The sequence below is a fragment of the Ranitomeya imitator genome, chromosome 3 (assembly GCF_032444005.1).
Source record: "Ranitomeya imitator isolate aRanImi1 chromosome 3, aRanImi1.pri, whole genome shotgun sequence".
Lineage (NCBI taxonomy): Eukaryota > Metazoa > Chordata > Amphibia > Anura > Dendrobatidae > Ranitomeya > Ranitomeya imitator.
The window spans coordinates 419,667,297-419,692,927 of record NC_091284.1 but is presented as its reverse complement, the minus strand read 5'-3'; the positions used below and the strand labels follow the sequence as shown (position 1 = coordinate 419,692,927).

At 46.9% G+C, this 25,631-nt stretch overlaps 1 protein-coding gene across 2 annotated transcripts in view; it reads right to left on the bottom strand.

Annotated features, from left to right (window-relative positions):
* The window catches only part of MED13 (mediator complex subunit 13), a 154,180-nt gene that overhangs the window by 18,636 nt on the left and 109,913 nt on the right, over positions 1–25,631 (bottom strand). For both annotated transcript variants that reach the window (XM_069757207.1, XM_069757208.1), the window contains exons 19-26: positions 17,490–17,679; positions 16,577–17,030; positions 16,138–16,357; positions 5,487–5,678; positions 5,033–5,256; positions 4,789–4,931; positions 2,105–2,263; positions 319–495 (exon numbers count right to left, since the gene is read on the bottom strand). In XM_069757207.1, coding sequence (XP_069613308.1) covers positions 319–495; positions 2,105–2,263; positions 4,789–4,931; positions 5,033–5,256; positions 5,487–5,678; positions 16,138–16,357; positions 16,577–17,030; positions 17,490–17,679 — 1,759 coding nt within the window. The remainder of the gene's footprint in view (positions 1–318; positions 496–2,104; positions 2,264–4,788; positions 4,932–5,032; positions 5,257–5,486; positions 5,679–16,137; positions 16,358–16,576; positions 17,031–17,489; positions 17,680–25,631) is intronic.

Genomic DNA, 25,631 nt, shown 5'->3' with positions numbered 1-25,631 from the left:
GTACAGAAAGACTGGGGGGGGGGGGCGATTCATAGAGATGATTATGCCAGAATTGTGGCATAAAACACCTTAAGTCACAGTATTTTTTTTTTTTTTACCAGACAAAGAAAAGAGAACAAAAATATTGCAACATTTGATGTTCACAGGCCAGGTACACAAATATGGGTGGAACAGGATGTGGCTACACTTGACCATCAAATTCATCACAATTTACACCACGAAAGTGGCGTTAACTTACTACAGCCCACAAGTGAAAGTACGCGCCACACTGTGGAGGATGATGCATATTTAAAAGGGGCAAAGAAGCCAAATACTCACCGTTATTTGTACTGAAAATATTCTCATTGGTGTTATTTACAGTTGCCACTTGCACAAGCGCGGATGTAGGGAAAACCAGGATATGAGTGCAGGAGGTGTCCTGCGGTGTATTTAGTTGTGAAGTTTGCATGGTTAGTGTAGTGCTACGTCCAAAGACAGAACCAGTTGATACAGAATCTGAAAAATAAGAATATACATGTACTAAATACTACGTACAAAGTAAAAAAGTGATTACAAACAAGCTTCATCAGTTATTTAAAAGGGACTCTCAGCACAGAATAACTATTCAAACCAAGTCCAGACGCGCGGTGCATCACAGCGGGGGCCAATCATTTATATACACCTTCTCATATGCTTGTTTTCCACCATTCCATCTCCACCATTTCCTAGCTCTATGAAGCCAGAGCTTGGAGAAAGACGGAAACCAAGCAGGTGGGAAGGTGTATATAAATTACTGGCCCTCCGTAAAGCCCCGAGCGCTTGTACTTGGTTTCATCTGTCATTCTGCGCTGACAGAGAACCTTTAATGATTAAAGACCGCATTAGCTCTAGTGTGAACAGAACCATACACAGACCTACTGCAGGCCACACTTCATAGTATGTTGCAAATACTGTGTGAAAATATGTATGTGAAATACTCAATGCACATGTATATTTTTTGCTATACATTATGTTAACACGGCCAGATCTTAAAAGCTGGCTTTGGTTAAAACCTATCCACTGAGTGTCATAAAAAGGAATATTATCAGCCCCACAGGATACGGTGACCAATGTCTTATACAGATAGGAGTCCAAATTTCCCAATTTTCTACATTGTGTTTGGGTTGAACAGAGCAGTGTAGTCAGGCATGTCGGAGAGTGAGTGATTGAAACCATCTGATGGCCATAAAGCATTGGATGGGGCAGCAGCAATCATGTGCAACCATGCCGCTCCATTCAATTCAAACACAGTGAGAAAGAATAGTAAATCGTGATGAAGGTCTTGTGAGAAAACATCTTTAAAAGGGAGTTCAGGACTACTGTATTCTTGACTTATCTTTAGTGTTTGATCCCCCCACAAAGGAGCTGTTAGCAGGTCCTCCAACTGACCAAAGTGCATGATGTATAGAGCCAAAACGTCACAGCTCCACATTAGTGTAGTGGCCGTTCTCATGCACTGCAGCTCAGTTCTTAGCAAGATGAAGGGAATACCAAGAGACTTTCCTATCCATCTTCATAATTGTGCGAGGTTCAGACAGCCATGCAAACATTCAGGACGTGACTGGCTCCATGTGCAGGGCCTGCCTGCTACTCATAGCCTCTAGTCCAGTCTGTAAATCAGAGCAGAATATTGCAGACTGATTTGTTTCCAATGTAGACCATTGGTTTGTGTGGAATATTGGCCATGTGCACTGGCTATAATGAGTATGGGTGCTCTCGTGTGGTGTGGAGTGCGCACATCCATGTAACACTCGTCTGAATGCGCTGTAAGCCTGATGCCTGATTGTAAAGTTCTACCCTTTTACCAACACAACAGTTCCAACATATTTTAGGGTTTGGAACTCAAATGTTTTGTTTAGAGCTTACAATTCCCAGCATAGGCGGAGAGAAGCAGCTTATTGCTTCCCATGGGCCGCACGACCAGTTTCCATTAATCATGAAAATGCACTATATATTTTGATATGGACCCATCACCTTCATTACAGGGAAACAGGTGAGTGGGGAATCTGGCGACACACAAAGATCTGTATCCAACATGACTAAAATCACATAACATGAACAGTGTGAGTTTTTATTTGATACATACCTGGCATGATGACAAATGAACCCTGTGGCTCCATGGCTACCAAACAAGCACTAAGAATGCTGGGAGAATCCGCTGCCGATATGCCACACATTCGACACGTATCCTTCAATCTCTTACTCAGCGACTGCAAATTGCGTCTACTCAGTAGACCACTCCAATCTGTAAAAATTGGAATAATACAATTGCATGACACATAAAAGTAACTATGATTTACATTTGTGGATGTTTCCATCCTGACACAATTACGGTACATACATGTTAATGCCTAACAGCACAAATCTGTTAAAGGCCGGTTTCACACATTCATGAAATAGACTGTTCTGGCATCATAAGCCCTACTGCTGGATCTCCCAACCTGGACTAATTGCTTCATTTTTGGCAATAGATATGGGTCTTCTGATGCGAGAACGATCTGTTTCACAAGTGTGAAACTAGTACTGTGGGAGGTGCATTTCTGACCAGCGCAGTACTAATACGGCGGCACTATTACTGCAGCCTCACGCTGAGCGTGATCGCGTGCGCGTGTCAGCTGTAAAAGCCCACGATAGGTTGGGGCTCCCTGCGCTCTCCCACCGGAACAACACGATCATCGTGTTGTTCCTGTGGTCTCCATGGAGAAACCCCTCCCCCCCCCCCCCCCTTCCCGGCTCCAAGATGGCCACAGGGGTCCTTCCGAGTCCTGGAGTGAGGTGGCTTGCGAGCGCAGCAGGCGCCGGCAAGCCTCCTACACTGTCGGTCAGATTGATGATCTGACACAGTGCTATGCAAAGTGTCAGATCAGCGATCTGACCTTGTATAGTGATGTCCCAACCTGGGACAATGTAATAAATAAATAAAATAAATATTTTACCAATAAATCCATTTATGTAAATAATAATAAAAAAACAATAAAAGTACACATTTGGTATCGCCGCGTCCGTAACGACCCAACCTATAAAACTGTCCCACTAGTTAACCCCTATAGTGACCACCATTAAAAAAAAAAACAAAGCAAAAAAACAATGCTTTATCATCATACCGCCGAACAAAATGTGGAATAACACACGATTAAGACAAATATAAACAAACATGGTACCGTCATCTTGTCTCGCAAAAAACGAGCCATCATACAGCATCATCAGCAAAAAAATAAAGTTATAGCTCTCAGAATAAAGCGATACAAAAATAATTATTTTTTCTATAAAAGTTTTTATTGTATAAAAGCGCCAAAACATAAAAAAATTATATAAATGAGGTATCGCTGTAATCGTACTGACAAAAAGAATAAAACTGCTTTATCAATTTTACCAAATGCGGAACGGTAGGGGTGTGTTGGGGTTAGGGTTGTGGTTCAGGTTGGGATTAGGGTTACGGGAGTATTCGGGTTAGGGGTGTGGTTAGGGTTGGGACAGAGTTAGAATTAGGGGGTTTCCACTGTTTAGGCACATCAGGGGGTCTGCAAACGTGACATGGCGTCCAATCTCTACTCCCCTATTATCTCCTCTTCCCACAATCGCATACAAGATTTCTCTCGTGCATCCCCCCTACTCTGGAATTCTCTACCACAACATATCAGACTCTCGCCTACCATCGAAACCTTCAAAAAGAACCTGAAGACCCATCTCTTCCGACAAGCCTACAACCTGCAGTAACCGCCGATCGACCAAACCGCTGCACGGCCAGCTCTACCCTACCTACTGTATTCTCACCCATCCCTTGTAGATTGTGAGCCCTCGCGGGCAGGGTCCTCTCTCCTCCTGTACCAGTTGTGACTTGTATTGTTCAAGATTATTGTACTTGTTTATTATGTATACCCCTCCTCACATGTAAAGCGCCATGGAATAAATGGCGCTATAATAATAAATAATAATAATAATAATCTCAATGCCAGCCAATTTTGCATTGAAAAAGTCAAACGGCGTTCCTTCCATTCCGAGCTCTGCCATGCGCCCAAACAGTGGTTTACCCCCACATATGGGGTATCAGCGTACTCAGGATAAATTGTACAACAACTTTTGGGGTCCAATTTCTCATGTTACGCTTGGTAAAATAAAACAAAATGGATCTGAAGTAAATTTTGTGTGAAAAAAAGTTCTTCATTTTTTTTTTTTTTTAAACATTCCAAAAATTCCTGTGTAGCACCTGTAGGGTTAATAAACTTCTTGAATGTGGTTCTGTGCACCTTGAGGGGTGCAGTTTTTAGAATGGTGTCACTTTTGTTTATTTTCTATCATATAGACCCCTCAAAATGACTTCAAATATGATGTGGTCCCTAGAAAAAAATGGTTATGTAAAATTTGGTGAGAAATCGCTGGACAACTTATAACCCTTATAACTTCCTAACAAAAATAAATAAATTGGTTCCAAAATTGTGCTGATGTAAAGTAGACATGTGGGAAATGTAATTTATTAACTAATTTGTGCGATATAACTCTCTGATTTAAGGGCATAAAAATTAAAATTGGAGGAAATTTTACTGCTATTATAAATTACATTATGTCACGAGAAAATCTCAGAATCAGTGGGATCCGTTGAAGCGTTCCAGAGTTATTACCCCATAAAGGGACAGTGGTCAGAATTGTAAAAATTGGCCGGGTCAGAAAGGTGAAAACAGGCTGGGTCTTGAAGGGGTTAAGGTAACACTAGCAATTTGTGTACAATGATAAATATATTTAGCTTAGGTATATGAACGCTTCTGCACTTGCCTTTAAGCTCTCCGTGCCCTATTCTTCCCAGACGGCCAATGACCACTCTCCATGGTAAGGAGCTCATCTGTACAAGTCCTTGGCACCATTCCCATAGCTTCTGGAGACCACTGCGGCGAGCAGAACCTTTTTTCCGCCGAGCTCTGTGATTTAAAGCCAAACAACTTAAACATTTCCTCTAGCAAGATACACTTATACACACACGTAGGTTATAATATAGTCTACAATATACGATTTCCCTAACCTGTTTGGCACATCAATGTTGATGATGCAGGTTTCCAAGAGCTCTCCGTAGAGATCTGTACAAGAAGCTAGGAGCCATTTTTGATCGTGAGATAAGCAGTAACCAAGGAAGAGAACATTGTATTTTTGTCCAGCTTCTCCAAATGTTTCACCAAGTTCTGTCTGCTTGTCTTTTACTGGAGCCAAAATAAACGGTGGTGTGTAAAGTTTAATACATTCCGGCCTCTGCAAAAAAAAAAATGCATTAATTTGGCGACTTATGAAATAACGAAATTTCCATAAATAAAATAAGCTTATAACCCATAAAAGATACTATATAAAGTTCATTGCTGACAAGCGAATTGTAAAAATATAGGGATCACCAGGGTTATTTGGGCTACATTGCCTGTCTCTAGTTGTCATGATGTATAACTTGGCAACTTTCTTTCATGAAAACTAACGGAAGTAAAACGTACTTCTGGACTTTTCAAAGAATTTTCAATGGCCAGACCAGGGCCAAATCCAGTTAAAGTTTTCACATTTGTGGAGCATGGAAGTGGTCTTCTGCACTGGGTAAACACAGAGAAAGCCAAGGACTTCAAATGCTGGGTGTAAATCTGCCGGTCCTCATGTCTCACTGGTTGAAGAAGATACTGGCATGGGACAATCTAGGGAAGAGAAATCAAATGTTAAGGGCCCCTTCCAATAGTTGTAATATGTTCTTACAAAAACTAAATTTTAACCACTTCATGATGAAGCCCTTTTTCGTTTCGCTTTTTTTGCTCCCCTTCTTCCCAGAGCCGTAACTTTTTTAATTTTCCGTCAATATGGCCATGTGAGGGCTTGTTTTTTGCAGTACGAGTTGTACTTTTGAACACCATCATTGCTTTTACCATGTCGTGTAAAGGAAAACAGGAAAAAACAGGGATTTTTGCGTACTCACCGTAAAATCCTTTTCTCCGAGCCACTCATTGGGGGACACAGGACGGTGTATGCTGCTGCCACTAGGAGGATGAAACTAAGTAAATACAAAAAGGGTTAGCTCCTCCTCTGCAGTATACACTGCCCACTGGCTCTGGATAATACCAGTTCGGTAGCAAAGCAGTAGATTAGCAAAACTTAACTGTAGGAACAACATGTCAGACTAACACACTCATCACAGGCAACAAGCCAAAACAGGGGTGGGTGCTGTGTCCCCCAATGGGTGGCTCGGAGAAAAGGATTTTACGGTGAGTACTCAAAAATCCCTATTTCTCCATCGTCACATTGGGGGACACAGGACCGTGGGACGTCCAAAAGCAGTCCCTGGGCGGGAAATAACCCAACAGTGTAAACTTATGGCACCTGCTGTCTACAGGTGCGCTACCGCTGCCTGCAGAATACGCCTACTCAGGCTTGCATCTGAAGATGCCTGAGTATGGACATTGTAATGCTTTGAGAAGGTGTGCAGGCTAGACCAGGTCGCAGCTTTGCAAACTTGCTCTGCAGACGCTTGATTCCAAGTGGCCCAGGAAGCACCCACCGACCGAGTGGAGTGTGCCCTGAGGCCCACAGGGATAGGCTTGCCTCTGACGCAGGAAGCGTCTTGAATAGTCGACCGAATCCATCTGGCGACTGTAGACTTAGAAGCGGCCAGTCCCTTCCAGTGTCCCGCCGGGAGCATGAACAGAGCTGCCGTCTGTCAAAAAGGTGCCGTCCTAGACACGTACTTCCTGAGAGCTCTCAAGATCCAGGGAGTGAATAGCCTTCTCCACGCGGTGTGTTGGGAGGACAAAATGACGTAAGTACGATATCCTCGTTGAGGTGGAAGGAAGACACCACCTTTGGAAGGAAGGTAGGGGACAGTCTGAGAACCAACTTGTCTCGGTGGAATTTAAGGAACGGCGTCCGACAGGAAAGGGCAGCCAATTCCGAGATTCGTCTGATCGAGGTAATAGCGACGAGAAAAGCCACCTTCCATGAAAGGAGAGGTAGAGATGTCCTGCAACGGCTCGAGGGGAGATTCCTGCAGGACACCTAGAACCAAGTTATGGTTCCAAGCCTCTAGAGGTGCTTTGTAGGGGGGCACCACGTGAGAGACTCCCTGAAAGAACGTTCTGACCTGGGGTTTGGAAGCAATTTTTTCGTTCAAAAAGGACTGACAAGGCCGAGACCTACCCTTTAAAGGGAACTCCGCGAAAGCCCAAGTCCAGACTGGATTGGAGGAAATCCAGGATGGTAGGGATGTTGAAAACCAACAGAGGGCGACCTCTGCTTCTGCACCATTCAAAGAAGATCTTCCAGGTCCGATGACAGATGCGCAATGACACCGGCTTTCGGGCATTGATCAAAGTGGAAACTACCTCACGGGAAAAACCTGCTTGAGTCAGAACCCAGGATTCAACGGCCAAGCCGTTAAACGCAGGGCCCCTGAGTTCTGGTGGTAGATCGGGCCCTGAGAAAGTAGATCCGGACGATCTGGCAGGTGCCAAGGAACGTCTGCGATGAGTTGAACCAGCTCTGCATACCACGCTTGGCGAGGCCAATCCGGGGCGATGAGAATAAAGGGGACACCCTCCACCCTGATCTTGTTGATGACTCTGGGAAGCAGGGGCAGGGGAGGGGGGGGGGGGGAACCGGTAAGGGAGGCAAAACTGACTCCAAGGAAGGACCAGAGTATCCGCCCGGATTGCTCTGGGTCCCGAGACCGTGCCACAAATTGAGGTACCTTGGCATTGAACCAAGAACCCATCAAGTCTATGTCTGGAGTACCCCAACGAAGTTAGATTTGTTGGAATATGTCCTGATGGAGAGACCACTCTCCTGAGGCAAGACCTTGCCGACTGAGGAAGTCCACGGCCCAATTCTGCACTCCTGGAATGTGAACGGCTGATATGACCGAGTGGTTGTTTTCGGCCCAGCGAAAGATATGCTCTACCTCGCGCATTGCAGCTCTGCTACGGGTGCCCCCGATGATTTATATAAGCCACAGCCGTGGCATTGTCCGACAGGATACAGATGGGGCGGCAAGCTAGGAGATAATGGAACCGCTTTAGGGACAGCCAAATTGCACGTATCTCCAGGATATTGATTGGAAGGCAAGACTCGTGAGGAGTCCAGGTTCCCTGTGCAGTGTGATGGCGAAAGACCGCTCCCCAGCCGAGGAGGCTGGCATCGGTAGTGACTACCAGCCAATGGACTGGGAGGAAGGACCTCCCTTGAAGAAGAGAGGTTTGGAGCATCCACCATTGGAGTGTCTGCTTGACCCGAGGAGAGAGAGGACATAGTCGGTTGAGAGAAAATGGACTCCCGTCCCATGCGTCCAGCAGAGCGTGCTGGAGGAGACAGAGGTGTAGTTGCGCAAATGGAATCGCCTCCATTGCGGCCACCATCTTCCCAAGAATCCTCATGCTGAAACGGATGGAACAGGGGGACGGCTGGAGAAGATTCCAGACCCCCTGTTGAAGAGCCAGGACCTTGTCCCGAGGAAGAAGCACCAACCCTAGGGAGGTGTACATGGTCATGCCCAGGAAGGAGTTCCATTGAGCCGGAACAGGAGATGACTTTTTTAAATTGATCAACCAGCCCAGCCGAGAAAGAGTTTCTAAGGAAATGCGGATGCCCTCCTCACAGGCTTGGAAAGATGGGCCTTTGACCAGTAAGTCATCTAGGTAGGAAGTACGACTAGACCCCGAGAATGCAGAATGGCCATGACCGCCACCATGACCTTTGTGAAAACTCTGGGGGCGGTGGCGAGGCCGAAAGGCAAGGTCGTGAACTAAAAATGTTCCTCTGATGGTGAAGCGAAGAAACCTTTGGTGAGGTGGGAAGATTGGGATGTGGAGGTACGTATCCCGGAAGTCGATGGATGCTAAGAATTCGCCTTGTTCCATCGAGGCAATGACGGAACGGAGGGATTCCATCCCGAAATGACGGACTTTGACAAATCTGTTTAAGAGCTTTAGGTCCAGGATGGGCCTGACTGTTCCATCCTTTTTGCGGACCATAAAACAGATTTGAATAAAAACCGCGGAACCTTTAGTCCTCTGGGACAGGGACAATAACTCAGTCTTGGTGGAGCGACTCGATGGCCTGGTAAAAAGCCCGAGCACGCGTTCCCGCTTCGGGAGGGCGGAAGCGAAAAACCGGGTTGGAGGGGGAGATCGATTTTGTACCCTGGACCTAGACTGCGTGGTGCGGCCCCTCCAGGAATGGTTGGGCCTGTACGGGGACTGCGGGCTTTTGTCTCTGCTGGCGCGGCACCCCAAACCAGGGGAACTGGCCGAGGAATGCCATGCGCAATTTCCACGAAAGGGCCAAAAACGAGCCAGCGGCTGTCGTCAGAACGGTTGTCTGAATCTCTGCTGGGGAAGAGAAGTACTTTTTCCCCCTTTAGCGTCTTGAAATCAGCTTGTCCAGCTTTTCACCAAATAGTCGGCCACTGAGATATGGCAGGGACGTGAGGGACTTTTTAGATACGGAGTCCGCGCGCCAGTTCCTCAAGCATAGCGCTCTCCTAATCGCCACAGCGTTAGAAGCCGTAAGTGTAGAGCAGTTCGCCGCGTCCAGGGAAGCGTTTACTTAGTAATCGCCAGCCAAGGAAATTTGATTTGCTAGCTCCGCTATGTCAGAAGGAAGATCACTGTTCTGTAAGGCCTTATGCAGAAAGTCTGCCCAACAAGTCATGGCTTTGGCTACCCAGGTAGCAGCGAAGGAGGGAAAGAGTGCCGAGCCTGAAGCCTCAAAAGCTGAACGGGCGAGACTGTCCACTAGGCGATCTGTGGGATCGTTGATAGAAGATCCATCCAGCACGGATAAGAGTTTTAGAGGACGAACGTGAAACAGGAGGATCCACAGGCGGGGATTCTGACCATTGTTTGTGGAGATCGGGAGAAAAAGGATATTTGGACTCCAGAGATCTCTGGCCTGCAAAACGTTTGGCCAGACGCCCCCGTCATGTCGCTGGACTATGTCCTGGAACTCCGGGTGATTGGCAAACACGCTATGAGTACGTTTGGTCCTCTTGAAGGACACCAAATTATCCGTACTGGAGGTCGCCAGTTCCTCATCAACCTGAAGGGACTGGTTTACGACCTCAATTAGACTATCCATAGTGCTCTGATAACCTGGCGACTCCAGATCAAGAGGCCCAACAGACTCAGGTTCAGAGTCCTGGTCAGAAGAGGTGCCTGGGGAGGGAAAGCGGGAAGCGGAGCTAACGGACGCCAAGGCACCAGAGACCCTAGGGGACGAGCTACGGACGCGCTTCCTAGATGGCCACTTGTGCTTAAAATGAGAGCGGCCCCTGCAGGATGAAGATTCTGCAGCCGTAGGGGAAGTTTTCTGAATAGGCGAATTAGTGGTCCTGCTCCTGGATGGATCCTGGAGGGACTTGATAGCTTTAGTCAAAGAAGCCATAGATTGCAAAAGTGACAAAGCCCACTCAGGGGGACTGGTCACCGCGGGATCGTTTTCGGCGGGGGGGCTCCCGAGCGCATTTAGGGTCACAAGCATTACAGAGCTGAGCAGTATGCCCGTTTGGTAGCGCAGCCTGACAGGAGGTGCAAGAAGTGAAGAACACCGTATGTTTTGCAGATTTTTTGGAGGATTTAGGCCGAGACATGTTGTACTGTTAACCTCCGTGCAGGGCTGATGTGGGGAACTTGTGCAGCTAAAAAAGTGGAGCACTGTGTGCAGAAGGAGGAGGACCTGTGTTAGTGTGCAGCGCGCCTACCCAGGTCCTGTCGCAGCGCTGTGGCGGGGAGGTGCAGCTGGCGTCCTGAAGCTCCTCGTATCCAAGATGGGTGCCGATAGTATGTGGAGCGCTTCTCGCAGTGTGCGAGAAGCGCTAAACCGGTGGGCGGGGCCTTGCGCAGTGCGCTCGGGAGCCCAACCCCCCCCCCCCCACACACACACACACCCCTGCCAGACTCACCGCTGATGCTCCTCTTCAGGCGAGGTATGGGGGGAGATGCAGTAACCCTCGATCCGCCGCCCTCTTAATGAGGAGGTGGAGAGGGACTGGGGAACTCCATGCAGCACCGCTGTTCTTCAGTGGTGGTGCAGAGTGAGGGCGGCTGGACTGTGCCTATGGAAGGTGGCCTCTGTGTATCCTAAGGGTTCGCTCCCCTAGGATTTCACAGGGCTAGTTCTCGGCCATACATTCCACATCGCAAGAGAGGGAACGGGGAGTTAACTCGCCGTGCTCGCCTGTTGATGTTTTGGGGGAGATCAGCCCCCGTAAAAGGGTCCGTCACCCCATCATCCTCTTGCGCAAAGTTAAAAATAAAATAAAAAATAAAAATAAGAATGTCTGGAGAAAAACAGACGCAGCGTGCCTCCTACGGACACTAAGCAAGAACTGGTATTATCCGGAGCCAGTGGGCAGTGTATACTGCAGAGGAGGAGCTAACCCTTTTTGTATTTACTTAGTGTCAGCCTCCTAGTGGCAGCAGCATACACCCACGGTCCGGTGTCCCCCAATGTGGCGATGGAGAAAATCCAAGGGCGGTGAAATTTCAAACAAAAGTGCAATTCCACAGTTTATTTTCTTTTTTTTAACCATTTTCACCAAATGCTAAAACTGACTTGTCATTATGATTTTCCAGGTAATTACGAGTTCATAGACACCCAAACATGTATAGGCTCTTTTTTATTTAAGTGGTGAAAAAAAATCCAAAGTTTGTTTAAAAAAAAAAAAAAAAGTTTCCATTTTGTAGGATTTGGAGCCGGGTGAGAGCTTACTGTGAGCTGACATTTTTGATTATACCATTTTTGTGCAGATACGATCTTTTGATCGCTTGTTATTGCATTTTAATGCAATTTTGCGGTGACCAAAAATTTTTGCATTTTGACTTTCTCATTACGCCATTTAGCGATCTGGTTAATTCTTTTTTTTTTTTTATATATACTAATTGGCAATTCTGAACACGTTGATACCAAATATGTGTATGTTTGATTTTTTTTATTGTTTTATTTTGAATGGGGCGAAAGGGGGGTGATTTGAACTTTTATTTTTATTTTATTTTTTTTAATTTTTTGTATTTTTTTTTTATTTTGGCATGCTTCAATAATCTCCATTTGAGACAAGAAGCTACCATAACCCGATCAGCTCGGCTATGTACAGGCGATGATCAGATCACCTGTATGTAGCAGAATTGCTCACTTGCTATGAGCGCTGACCCCTTTAAATTTTTCACTCTTTGCTTCATTGCAGCCATTTGGTAATTTCAAAAAAGTTCATTTTTTTCTCATTAGTGTACACTGCACCCCATCTTGACTGAAGACAAAAAAATATTACATTTTTTGCAAATTTATTAAGAAAGAAACTGAAATATCACATGGTCATAAGTATTCACACCCTTTGCTCAGTATTGAGTAGAACCACCCTTTTGAGCTAGTGCAGCCATGAGTCTTCTTGGGAATGATGCAACAAGTTTTTCACACCTGGATTTGGGGATCATCCGCCATTCTTCCTTGCAGATCCTCTCCAGTGCCATCAGGTTGGATGGTGAACGTTGGTGGACAGCCTTTTTCAGGTCTCTCCAGAAATGCTCAATCTGTTTTATGTCAGGGCTCTGGCTGGGCCAGTCAAGACTGGTCAGAGTTGTTCTGAAGCAACGCCTTTGTTATTTTAGCTGTGTGCTTAGGGTCATTGTCTTGTTGTACGGTGAACCTTCGGCCAAGTCGGAGGTCCAGAGCACTCTGGAAGAGGTTTTCATCCAGGTTATCTCTGTACTTGGCCGCATTCATGTTTCCTTCATTGGCAACCAGTAATCCTGTCCTTGCAGCTGAAAAACAACCCCATAGCATGATGCTGCCACCACGTTTCACTGTTGGGATTGTATTGGGCAGTTGATGAGCAGTGACTGGTTTTCTCAACACATACCACTTAGAATTATCACTAAAAAGGTGTATCTTTGTCTCAGACCAGAGAATCTTATTTCTCATAGTCTGGGAGTCCTTCATGTGTTTTTTTTTTTTTTTTTTTTAGGAAACTATGCGGGCTTTCATATGTCTTTCACTGAGGAGAGGCTTCTGTTGGGCCACTCTGCCATAAAGTCCCAACTGGTGGAGGGCTGCAGTGATTGTTGACTTTGTAGAACTTTCTCCCATCTCCCTACTGCATCTCTGGAGCTCAGCCACAGTGATTTTTGGGTTCTTCTTTACCTCTCTCACCAAGGGTCTTCTCCCACGAATGCTCAGTTTCGCTGGACAGCCAGGTCTAGGAAGACTTCTGGTGGTCCCAAACTTCATCCATTTAACCCCTTACTGACCTCCGCCGTACTATTACTGCGGAGGTCGGATCCCCTGCTTTGATGTGGGCTCCAGCGCTGAACCCACCTCAAAGCCGGGACATGTCAGCTGTTTTGAACAGCTGACATGTGCCCGCTGTTTTGAACAGCTGACATGTGCCCGCAATAGCGGCGGGTGAAATTGCGATTCACCTGCCGCTATTAACTAGTTAAATGCCGCTGTCAAATGCTGAATGAGCGCATCGCCGACCCCCGTCACATGATCTGGGGGGTCAGCGATGTGTCGGCATAGTAACCAGAGGTCTCCTTGAGACCTGTATGGTTGCTGATGCCGGCTTGCTGTGAGCGCCACCCTGTGGTCGGCGCTCATAGCAAACCTGTAATTCTGCTACATAGGAGCGATCTGATGATCGCTGCTATGTAGCAAAACCGATCAGGCTATGCCAGCTTCTAGCCTCCCAAAAAGGCTATAGAAGCATGGCAAAAGTTTAAAAAAAAAGTTTAAAAAAATATGAAAAAAAAAAACAAAATATAAAAGTTTAAATCGCCCCCCTTTCACCCCATTCAAAATTTAAAAAAAAAAAAAAAATCAAACCTACACATTTGGTATCGCTGCGTTCAAAATCACCCGTTTCAATAAAAAAAATAAAAAAAAAGGATTAACCTGATCGCTAATCAGCTTAGCGAGAAAAATATTTGAAACGCCAGAATCATGGGTTTTTTGGTCGCCACGACATTGAATTAAAATGTAATAACGGGCGATCAAAAGAATGTATCTGCACCAAAATGGTATCGTTAAAACCCCCAGCTTCGCACGCAAAAAGTAAGCCCTCACCTGACCCCAGATCACAAAAAATGGAGATGCTATGGGTATTGGAAAATTGCGCTTATTTTTTTATTTATTTTTTTAATCAAAGTTTGACTTTTTTTTTTTTTTTTACCAATTAGACACCAAACATGTCTAGATTACGTTTGATCTATGAACTCGTAATGACCTGGAGCAGGGGTGTCAAACTGCATTCCTCAAGGGCTGCAAACAGGTCATGTTTTCAGGATTTCCTTGTACTGCACAGGTGATAATTTAATCACCTACACACATAATGATTGCAGCACCTTGTGCAATGCTAAGGAAATCTTGAAAACACGCATAGTTTGCGGCCCTCGAGGAATGCAGTTTGACACCCCTGACCTGGAGAATCAAAATGGCAGGTCACTTATAGCATTTAGTGAACCTAGCAAAAATGCCAAACAAAAAACAAGTGTGGGATTGCACTTTTTTTTGCAATTTCACCGCACTAGGAATTTTTTTCCCGTTTTCTAGTACACGACATGGTAAAACCAATGGTATCGTTCAAAAGTACAACTCGTCCCGCAAAAATTACACCCTTACATGGCCATGTTGACAGAAAAATAAAAAAAGTTATGGCTCTGGGAAGGAGGGGAGCGAAAAACAAGAACGCAAAAATGGAAAAGGGGAAAGGTCGTGAAGGGGTTAAGGGTTATGGAGGCCACTGTGCTCTTAGGAACCTTGAGTACTGCAGAAATTTTGTAACCTTGACCAGATCTGTGCCTTGCCACAATTCTGTCTGAGCTTCTTGGCCAGTTCCTTTGACCTCATGATTCTCATTTGGTCTGACATACACTGTGAGCTGTGAGGTCTAAAGGTATGTGCACACAATGCGGATTTTGCTGCGGATCCGCAGCAGTTTCCCATGCGTTTACAGTTTAATGTAAACCTATGGGAAACAAAAAACGCTGTGCACATTCTGCAGAAAAAAAAACACGCGGAAACGCAGCAGTTTACATTCCGCAGCATGTCACTTCTTTCTGCGGATTCCGCAGCGGTTTTACAACTGTCCCTATGGAAAACCGCAGTTTTAAAACCGCAGTGAAAAACGCAGAAAATCCGCGGTAAATCCGCAGCGGTTTTCTACTGCGGATTTATCAAATCTGCAGCAGAAAAATCCGCAGGGTACCATTTTACGTGTGCACATAGCCTAAGGCTATTTTTCCACAGCTGCGGATCCACAGCAGTTTCTCATGCGTTTACAGTACAACGTAAACCTATGGGAAGTGCAATCCGCAGTGCACATGCTGCGGAAAAAACACGTGGAAATGCAGCGGTTTACATTTCGCAGCATGTCAATTCTTTGTGTGGAATCCGCAGCGGTTTTACACCTGCTCCATAATAGAAAACCGCAGGTGTAAAACCGCAGTGGAATCCGCACAAAAAAACGCGGTAAATCCGCGATAAATCCGTAGGAAAAACGCAGTGTTTTTGCCCTGTGGATTTATCAAATCCACTGCGGAAAAATCCGCAGTGGACCATTCTACGTGTGCACATACCCTTATATAGACAGTGTGTGTGCCTTTCCAAATCAAGTCCTATCAGTTTAATAAAACACTGCTGGACTCCAATGAAGGAGTAGAACCATCTCAAGGAGGCTCACAAGGAAATGGCCACATGTGACTTAAATATGTGTGTCTGAGCAAAGGGTCTGAATACTTATGACCATGTGATATTTCCTTTTATTTTTTTAATAAATTTACAAAAATTTCTATAATTTTTGCTTTTTCTCAGTCAAGATGGGGTGCAGAGTGTACATTAATATGAAAAAAATGAACTTTTTTTAATTTACCAAATAGCTGCAATGAAGCAGAGTGACAAATTCAAAGGGATCCGAATACTTTCCGTAGAGTGAGTGAGTGTCCTGTTAACGATATGTTTTTGGGTTTTTTAAAGAAATATTAAATGCACCTTAAAAAGGGAGAAGTTAGCATTATATTGTGCATCAAATATTAGTTATCGTTTTGTTTGGTCATTGTTCACTTGTACGGGTCACATTTTCTAAATACCATTCTTGAAGAACACAAAGTGCAAGGAAATAAGTACCTGTACAGAGACAGTGTTTCGGAGGTGTGGTGGAAGAATATGCAACATTTCCATGAAACAGCGGAGAAGCCCCAAGGACCACACACTAGAGGAATTTGACCCTTCATCTTTATTTTCATAAGTAAAGGGGTCAACGATGTAAACCACAATAGCTGGGGGATAGGTGATGGCATGAGACTCCCCATCAGTTGGAACTCCAACCTTATCACGATCCATGGTGCTAAATGAGAAACCGATGATAAAGGTTCAGTGTTTTATACAATTTATGCAAAATGCATGAAAGTCATAATTTAACTTCTATTTATTCCCTTCACATGACGTTAAGCCTCTGTATAGGAACAGTGACATTTGTACACATTTCTTCGGTAAACAAGCAAACAACAATACAGGATACCCATAACGTACTTCAAGACCATGTTTTTAGACGCATGCATCTCACCTTTCAGTAACCTCAGATGCTGCTGCAGCTGCTGCCTGCTCGCTTGACATCCCAGTGGCTTGCTGCAGGGTCGCTTGCTGCAGGGTCGCTTGCTGCAGGGTTGCTTGCTGCGATGCTGATTGATTGTTCTGCACAGAGTTGACCTGTACTGGGACAGCATTAGTGGAGTTGTTCATGCTCCCATAGGGAGGAAAGCTGGTATTTTTGTTTCCCGGTAAAGAGTTTGTCCCGTTTGCAGGAGGAGGAAGGCATGGTGTGGTTGTAGGTGGCAGAGAACTGTTTGGAGTTGCTGAGGAGTTAGTGGATGGAGCTGAGGTCATGGACGAAGGAGTGCTGGGGTTTCCAGTGTTGCTTGTAGGAGGTGGCTGAGAGGAAGCAGTCTGATTAACAGGGGATGCAAAGTTCGGTTGGCAGAGTAAAGAACTATCCAGTGGTTGGGAAGCAAGATATGGCCCTATAAAAATGAAAAAAGTAACAAAAAAAGGGAAGGGTGGGAAATGGAATTAAAAACATTTCTTTAACTTTGGGGGGAAAAGGTACCTTAAAACGGGTTGTCCTATAAACAACATATCTAGGATTGCTGAGGGTCTGGTAGTTGAGAACCCCAGAGATCATGAGAATGTATGACCACTACTTCATTTACTGTCTATAGAAGGGATTGTCACATACTCACTACTGCTTCATTTATGCAAGTAATGACCTAATAATCACACATGTACCATCTATCCTGGGATATGATATACTAATCACCCAAGTCCCTTAAAAGGTTAAAATATTTTTGTACCATTTGTTTTTATGGGACATAATTCACTAAGTTTTTGACATGTCAATATGATGTAAAAAAAAAAACCGGTTTGGTCAAAAACTGCAACTGAAACTCATTACATCTGCATCTGAAGTGACCAGAACATACCTAACTCATATTTGCACACTTGTGCATATAATCGCAATTTGGAAAAGGTTTCATTGCCACCAGTCGCTGCCTGAGAAAACCATTCTGCAACAGATTTATCAGAAACCTTTTTTGCGGCAGTGGACCCAACTCGCATGATGCCATCTGTAAGTTGTTTGGAAATCGCTCGATGCTGACCAAGTCTGCAAGACTGAAACGCACACCAAATGATGAAATAAGGAATAAAGGATGAATACATAACAGATCCAAAAATATTAAGACACTAAAAAAAATAAAAAATTATTTACGAGAATAATTTATACAAGTTTCATAAGAAAGCAGCAGAGGGGGATGCTAAAAATAAAGGGATCCACTAAATCAGTTAAAGTGGTAAAAAGGAGATTTTTGTGTACTCACCATTAAATCTCTCTCTTAGCCTCTAATTGGGGGACACAGGACCATGGGCGTTATGCTGCTGTCCACTAGGAGGCGACACTATGCATAATCTGAAAAAGATTAACCGTGGCTCCTCCTCTGCAGTATACACCCCTGGACGACGTCAGCCTTCTCCAGTTTTGTGCAAAAGCAGTAGGAGGAACGTTACATGAATAACATAACCATGCCTATAAGAAGGCAACTATGTACGAGCTCAAGAAAACAATATGAGAACTCAACAGTAACAACGGTCAACAGGGTAGGAGCTGTGTCCCCCAATTAGAGGCCAAGAGAAAGATTTTACGGTGAGTACACAAAAATCTCATTTACTCTGTCGCCTCATTGGGGGACACAGGACCATGGGACGTCCCAAAGCAGTCCCTGTGTGGGAAGCAATGGACGAATATTGTGCAGACAGGCCCCTACACTTGGGGCACCGCCACCTGCAGAACACATCTACCCAGGCTCGCGTCCGCTGAGGACTGGGTATGAACCCTGTAGTGTTAAGTAAACGTGTGTAGGCTAGTCCAAGTGGCCGCCTTATACACCTGTTGTGCCGAAGCCTGGTGCCGAATGGCCCAGGAGGCCCCTACCGCCCGTGTAGAGTGTGCCGTAATACCGGCTGGAAGAGGAGAATTCTTAAGGCGGTAGGCCTCTTGTATGGTGGATTTGATCCACCTGGCAAGGGTAGCTTTGGAAGCTGGCAGACCCTTGCGGCCGCCTTCCAGAAGAAGGAAAAGAGAATCAGACCTCCGGAAGGACGCAGTCCTAGACACATATATACGCAATGCCCTGACAAGGTCAAGCGTATGCAGAGCCTTCTCCACTCTATGAACCGGGACCGGACAAAGGGATGGCAGTGAAATTTCCTCATTGAGGTGGAAGTTGGACACAACCTTCGGAAGGAAGGATGGGACTGTACGGAGAACTACCATGCCCTGGTGAAAAACCAGGACATGGTAGTCTGCAGGAGAGTGCGGTCAGTTCAGACACCCTGCGTAGCGAGGTGATTGCCACCAGGAAAACCACCTTCTGGGAGAGAAGGCGGAGCGGGACCTCCTTAAGGGGTTGGAAGGGTGATTCCTGCAATGGTGTCAGGACTAGGTTGAGGTCCCACGTTTCTAGTGGTCATCTGTAGGGGGGAACCATTCGGTAAACCCCCTGAAGAAAGGTCCTTACTTGCGGCTTGGTTGCAATGCGCCTTTGAAAAAGCACTGAGAGGGCGGACACCTGGCTCTTAAGCGAGCCCAGGGACAGTCTGGCCTCCAGACCTGATTGGAGAAAACCAAGTAATTTGGGGAGGGAATAAGGGAAAGGGGTCTGGCCACGAGATTCGCACCAGGTAAAGAAAGCTTTCCAGGTACGGGAATAAATCTTGGCAGAGGATGGTTTCCGTGCCCTGATCATGGTCCTAATGATGTCCGGCGAGAGCCCTGCCTGGGTTAGAACCCAGGTTTCAATGGCCATGCCGTCAAATTGAGGGCCCCTGAGTTCTGGTGGTAGAACGAGCCTTGTGATAGAAGATCCGGTGGTCAGGGAAGTGCCAGGGGGCGTCTGCTTTAAGTTGTATGATGTTGGCGTACCATGTATGTCTGGGCCAGTCCGGTGCGATTAGGATGGTTGGAACTCCCTCTTGCTTGATCTTCCTCACCACTCTGGATATCAGGGGGAGAGGTGGAAAAAATGTACAGAAGCTGGAACTGGGTCCAGTCCTGAACCAGAGCGTCTGCTCCGAGCGACCGTGGATCGTGTGCTCTGGCCATGAAGTTGGAGACCTTTAGGTCCACATCCGGGGTCCCCCAGCGATGGCAGATCTGGCGAAAAGTTTCGGGATGGAGAGACCACTCTCCCGAGTCTATTCTTTGTCGGCTGAGGAAGTCTGCTTCCCAGTTGTCCACACCTGGAATGTGGACCGCCGAGAGAACCGACCCCGTGTCCTCCGCCCAGTGGAGGATGCGAGACACTTCTCGCATCGCCTGGGTACTGCGGGTCCCCCCTTGGTGATTCACATATGCCACAGCCGTGGCATTGTCTGACTGTATTCTGATGCGAGAGGCTGCTAGTAAGTGATGGAAGGCCCTCAATGCCAGGAGGATGGCACGAATTTCCAGGATGTTGATGGGCATGGTCGCTTCCACTGGGGACCACTTGCCCTGTGGTGTAGGTGCAATGCACCCAAACCCGTCAGGCTTGCATCGGTGGTCAGCCTTCCATTGATATGTGAGAAAGAATTTCCCCTTTGCTAGCGAGGTTGGCTTGAGCCACCAGTGCAGGGACCTCTTGGTTGACGATGTTAGCCGGAACTCCCTGTCGAGAGAGAAAGGGTTCTTGTCCCAGGACTTTAGGAGAGGCCTTAGGTGAAACTGGGCAAAAGAGACCGCTTCTATTGCTGCCCCCATCCTGCCGAGGACTCTCATGGCAAACCGGAGAGATCGAGGGGGTTTGCGGAGGAGGATGCGAAATTCCTAGGCGGAGAGCCAGTGCCTTGTCCTTGGGAAGGAGCACTAGACCCCTGGAGGTGTAGAACAGCATTCCCAGGAATGTCAGAGACTGACTCGGGGTTGTTGATGACTTTTGTAGGTTGACTACCCAGCCCATGCGACTCAGAGTGTCGATTGTGATTGAGAGACTGAGCTCGCAGTCCTTGAAGGTGGGAGGAGCCTTGATGAGTAGATAATCCCGGTATGGAACGACTACTATGCCTCTGGAGTGCAGGACGTCCATGGTGGCTGCCATGACTTTGGTAAACACTCTGGGAGCCGTGGCAAGTCCGAATGGGAGAGCCACGAACTGGTAGTGGTCCTGGTCGATTGCGAACCTGAGAAACCTCTGATGGGCAGGTGCAATCGGCATATGCAGGTATGCGTCTTCTATGTCTATGGGGGCGAGATATTCTCCCTTCTCCATGGACGCAATGATGGACCGAAGGGACTCCATGCGGAAGTGACGGACCCGTACATATTTGTTGAGTTGTTTTAGGTCCAGTATGGGCCGGACGCTGCCTCCTTTCTTGGGGAATACGAATAGATTGGAGTAGAACTCTCGGAAGCGCTCGGCCGTGCGGAGCGGTACAAAGACTCCTGCTTGAAAAGGCGAGGAGACTGTCAGAAGGCACGAGCCTTTGGGGGGACAGAGAGGAAGAATCGGTCCGGTGGGTTGGAGGTGAACTCTATCCTGTATCCGGAAGATATTAGCAGCCAGACTTGATAAAAGAGAAAAAGTCGGCCGCCTACAGGTGTGGTGTCTTCCAGAGTGCGTGAGTCATGATGAGGAGAAAGTCTGAGATTTTCCTCCTCTGGGCTTAGACTGGCCTGCTTTTGACTGCCAGGTCTTGTCCGACCTTTGCGTCGATCGTGAGTTGCCCCTGCGTGGGGAAGGGTTACGATTTTGTGCTGGACGCAAGACCAACCAACCCGAGGAGTTCCGAAAGGATCGGAATCGAGTTTGGTTACGTTTCTTGTAAGTGCGTTTAGGTTTCAGTTAGGAAAGAGAGGTACTCTTACCCCCGGTGGCGTTGGATATCATCGTGTCCAACTGTTCACCGAAAAGTCGCCCACTGAGGTAGGAGAGGTGCGTGAGGGACTTCTTTGAGGCTGCGTCCGCTTTCCTTTCCCGCAGCTAGAGGATACACCGAATTGTGATGGCGTTTGATGCTATCCCCACTACACCCCTTGCTGAATCCGGGCTGCATGAAGCATGTAATCTGCTACGACAGCCATTTGAACCGCTTGGTACGACAGCTCAGGAGCGGATGTTTGGAGGCCAGCTTGTAAATTTTTGGCCCAGGCCAGAATGGCCTTGGCAGCCCAAACTGAAGCGAACGCGGAAGCCAGGGATGCCCCTACAGCCTCGAAAAATTGAACGAGCCATGAGTTTTACCTGCTGGTCTGCTGCGTACCTGAGGGTTGAGCTATCTGGCAGTGAAAGGAGGGTCTGTGCTGCTAGTCTAGAGACTGGGGGGTCCACTTCGGGTGGGTCTGTCCAGTCCTTGGTATCCTTCTGCGAGAAGGGGTACCTCGCCTTGTTTTTTAAGGATTGCCTTAAACGCTGAGTGGTTTGAGAAAACCTTAAGCTTCAGAGGTCCTTCAAAGGAAATCTTGTGTTCTGGGGCCTCGGGTGGCTGATCAGAAATGTCCAGCACCCAATGGATGGAAGAGATTAAGTCCTCAACTAGCGCTGTATTTCTAGGGGGGATTGGGATCAGGGACCCCTCCGTTTCCTTGTCTGAGTCGGAGTCATAGATGCCTTCCGAATCCTGTGTATCACTGAGGCGTCCCCTGCTGGGTGAGCTGGGGCGGAGGCCTTCTCTGGTCGGGGATTGCGGAGATCTGCATTGTCTGCCCCTGGAAGGGGACGGTCTAGATGACCTGGAACTACGGCGTCTCTCCCTAGAAGGGGATGACCGTGTGCTATGGGATGACGCAGATGGACTTGACCTATGGGTCCGCTTGCGTCCTGACCTAGACGTGGATGTGCCAGGGTCGTCCTGTCCCTGAGTCAAGCTTTCGCTTTGCTGTTTAACAGTCATAGCCAAGACATGATTCTGCAGAGCCTGAAGCAATGTGGAGGTTAGGTTATCTATAGACTGCATCATAGATTGCGACATCTGAGTGACCCATTCCGGCATCGCATTGGACACCGAAGCATTGGCAGGGGCTTCTTGGGGCTCTGACACAGTAGTCTGAGTGCAGTCCTGGCAGTGTGGGTACGTGCTGCCACTGGGGAGAGCGGTCCTGCAGGCTGTGCAGAATGCATAATAGCAGTCCTGCCTGGTTCTCTTGGACCTTGAGCCTGGCATAGTGCACAGAGTGCAGGATGACTGGCTATGCAGAGGACCTTACAGGGGTAGCTATGCAGAGGAACATACAGGTCCTTCTCAAAAAATTAGCATATAGTGTTAAATTTCATTATTTACCATAATGTAATGATTACAATTAAACTTTCATATATTATAGATTCATTATCCACCAACTGAAATTTGTCAGGTCTTTTATTGTTTTAATACTGATGATTTTGGCATACAACTCCTGATAACCCAAAAAACCTGTCTCAATAAATTAGCATATTTCACCCATCCAATCAAATAAAAGTGTTTTTTAATAACAAACAAAAAAACCAACAAATAATAATGTTCAGTTATGCACTCAATACTTGGTCGGGAATCCTTTGGCAGAAATGACTGCTTCAATGCGGCGTGGCATGGAGGCAATCAGCCTGTGACACTGCTGAGATGTTATGGAGGCCCAGGATGCTTCAATAGCGGCCTTAAGCTCATCCAGAGTGTTGGGTCTTGCGTCTCTCAACTTTCTCTTCACAATATCCCACAGATTCTCTATGGGGTTCAGGTCAGGAGAGTTGGCAGGCCAATTGAGCACAGTAATACCATGGTCAGTAAACCATTTACCAGTGGTTTTGGCACTGTGAGCAGGTGCCAGGTCGTGCTGAAAAATGAAATCTTCATCTCCATAAAGCATTTCAGCCGATGGAAGCATGAAGTGCTCCAAATCTACTGATAGCTAGCTGCATTGACCCTGCCCTTGATGAAACACAGTGGACCAACACCAGCAGCTGACATGGCACCCCACACCATCACTGACTGTGGGTACTTGACACTGGACTTCAGGCATTTTGGCATTTCCTTCTCCCCAGTCTTCCTCCAGACTCTGGCACCTTGATTTCCGAATGACATGCAAAATTTGCTTTCATCAGAAAAAAGTACTTGGGACCACTTAGCAACAGTCCAGTGCTGCTTCTCTGTAGCTCAAAAGTGGCTTTACCTGGGGAATGCGGCACCTGTAGCCCATTTCCTGCACACGCCTGTGCACGGTGGCTCTGGATGTTTCCACACCAGACTCAGTCCACTGCTTCCTCAGGTTCCCCAAGGTCTGGAATCGGTCCTTCTCCACAATCTTCCTCAGGGTCCGGTCTCCTCTTCTCGTTGTACAGCGTTTTCTGCCACATTGTTTCCTTCCAACAGACTTACCATTGAGGTGCCTTGATACAGCACTCTGGGAACAGCCTATTTGTTGAGAAATTTCTTTCTGGGTCTTACCCTCTTGCTTGAGGGTGTCAATGATGGCCTTCTTGACATCTGTCAGGTCGCTAGTCTTACCCATGATGGGGGTTTTGAGTAATGAACCAGGCAGGGAGTTTATAAAAGCCTCAGGTATCTTTTGCATGTGTTTAGAGTTAATTAGTTGATTCAGAAGATTAGGGTAATAGGTCGTTTAGAGAACCTTTTCTTGATATGCTAATTTATTGAGACAGGTTTTTTGGGTTATCAGGAGTTGTATGCCAAAATCATCAGTATTAAAACAATAAAAGACCTGACAAATTTCAGTTGGTGGATAATGAATCTATAATATATGAAAGTTTAATTGTAATCATTACATTATGGTAAATAATGAAATTTAACACTATATGCTAATTTTTTGAGAAGGACCTGTATAGGGGAGCCTTATAGGGAATATGGATTCACAGCAGAGTAAAACAACCCAGCTGTGATCTTACCCCACCAGTTTGCCCCTAGGTCCACAACTCCCAGAGACTGGCTGACCTAGCCTTACTGACCCGGGAGATGCAGGGTTAATCCTTGCTGCAGTAGAAATGGCAGCCGAGGAGAAGAGGAAGGGGTTGAAGGGGCGGAGAGCTGAAAAAAAGGCGGCAAAGCTGTGTAAAAACGCGCCCTTTCTGTCTCGATCCGCCCCCCACTATGACACTGTAGAGCAGGGGTGTCAAACTGCATTCCTCGAGGGCTGCAAACAGGTCATCTTTTCAGGATTTCCTTGTACTGCACAGGTGATAATTTAATCAACTACACACAATGATTGCAGCACCTTGTGCAATGCTAAGGAAATCTTGAAAACACGCATGGTTTGCGGCCCTCGAGGAATGCAGTTTGATACCCCTGCTGTAGAGTGTCATTTGTCATCCGGGGGGGGCTTCAGCTAGGCCGAAGCCGCGGCCTAAATTAGATGTCTGATGCCCAGAAAGGCTCTAGGCCGGCGCGAAAGTCCGGGGAGGGGGTCGAGTCTGAACCGGACAATCCCCCCCCGGATTTAAAAGCAGGATGGCGGTGGGGCTATAAGCGGAAGGGAGGGCCCTGTAAGGGGTCCCCCTGAAGCAGTATAGAACTCGTGATGCTGCAGAGACCCGTGTGTCTATTGTGCCATGCCTGCCTGCACTCCCCCCGGCCCCGACAGGAGCCCGCAGCTGGGCTGGGGTCCCTGGATGCAGGCGCAGTGTGCTGGCCCATTGCTGGGAGCTGCAGAGTGCTGCCTATACAGGCCCTACCTGAGGCGTCTCAACCGAATGCCCCCTGAGTTGGATTAGGGAGGGTGCTGCTGTCACCGTCAGGGGGCTTTATCCTCGCCTCGACCTCAACCCAGAAACCAAAAGGAATTGGGGAAGGAGGGGGGTCTCGACTTCGAACCAGCACCCGAGGGACTGGGGAAGGAGCGACATGGGGAATAGCCATCTCAACTTCAACCAGGCACCCCATAATAGGGGGCCGAAGAAGGAGCCATGCCGGGAGTCTCACAGGAGACCCACTTTTCTTCATCTGTAGAAAAAAACAGTAAAAAAAAAAATTTAGGTGTGCCTCCTATGCAACACTAAGCAAAAACTGGAGAAGGCTGACGCCGTCCAGGGGTGTATACTGCAGAGGAGGAGCCACGGTTAATCTTTTTCAGATTATGCATAGTGTCGCCTCCTAGTGGACAGCAGCAT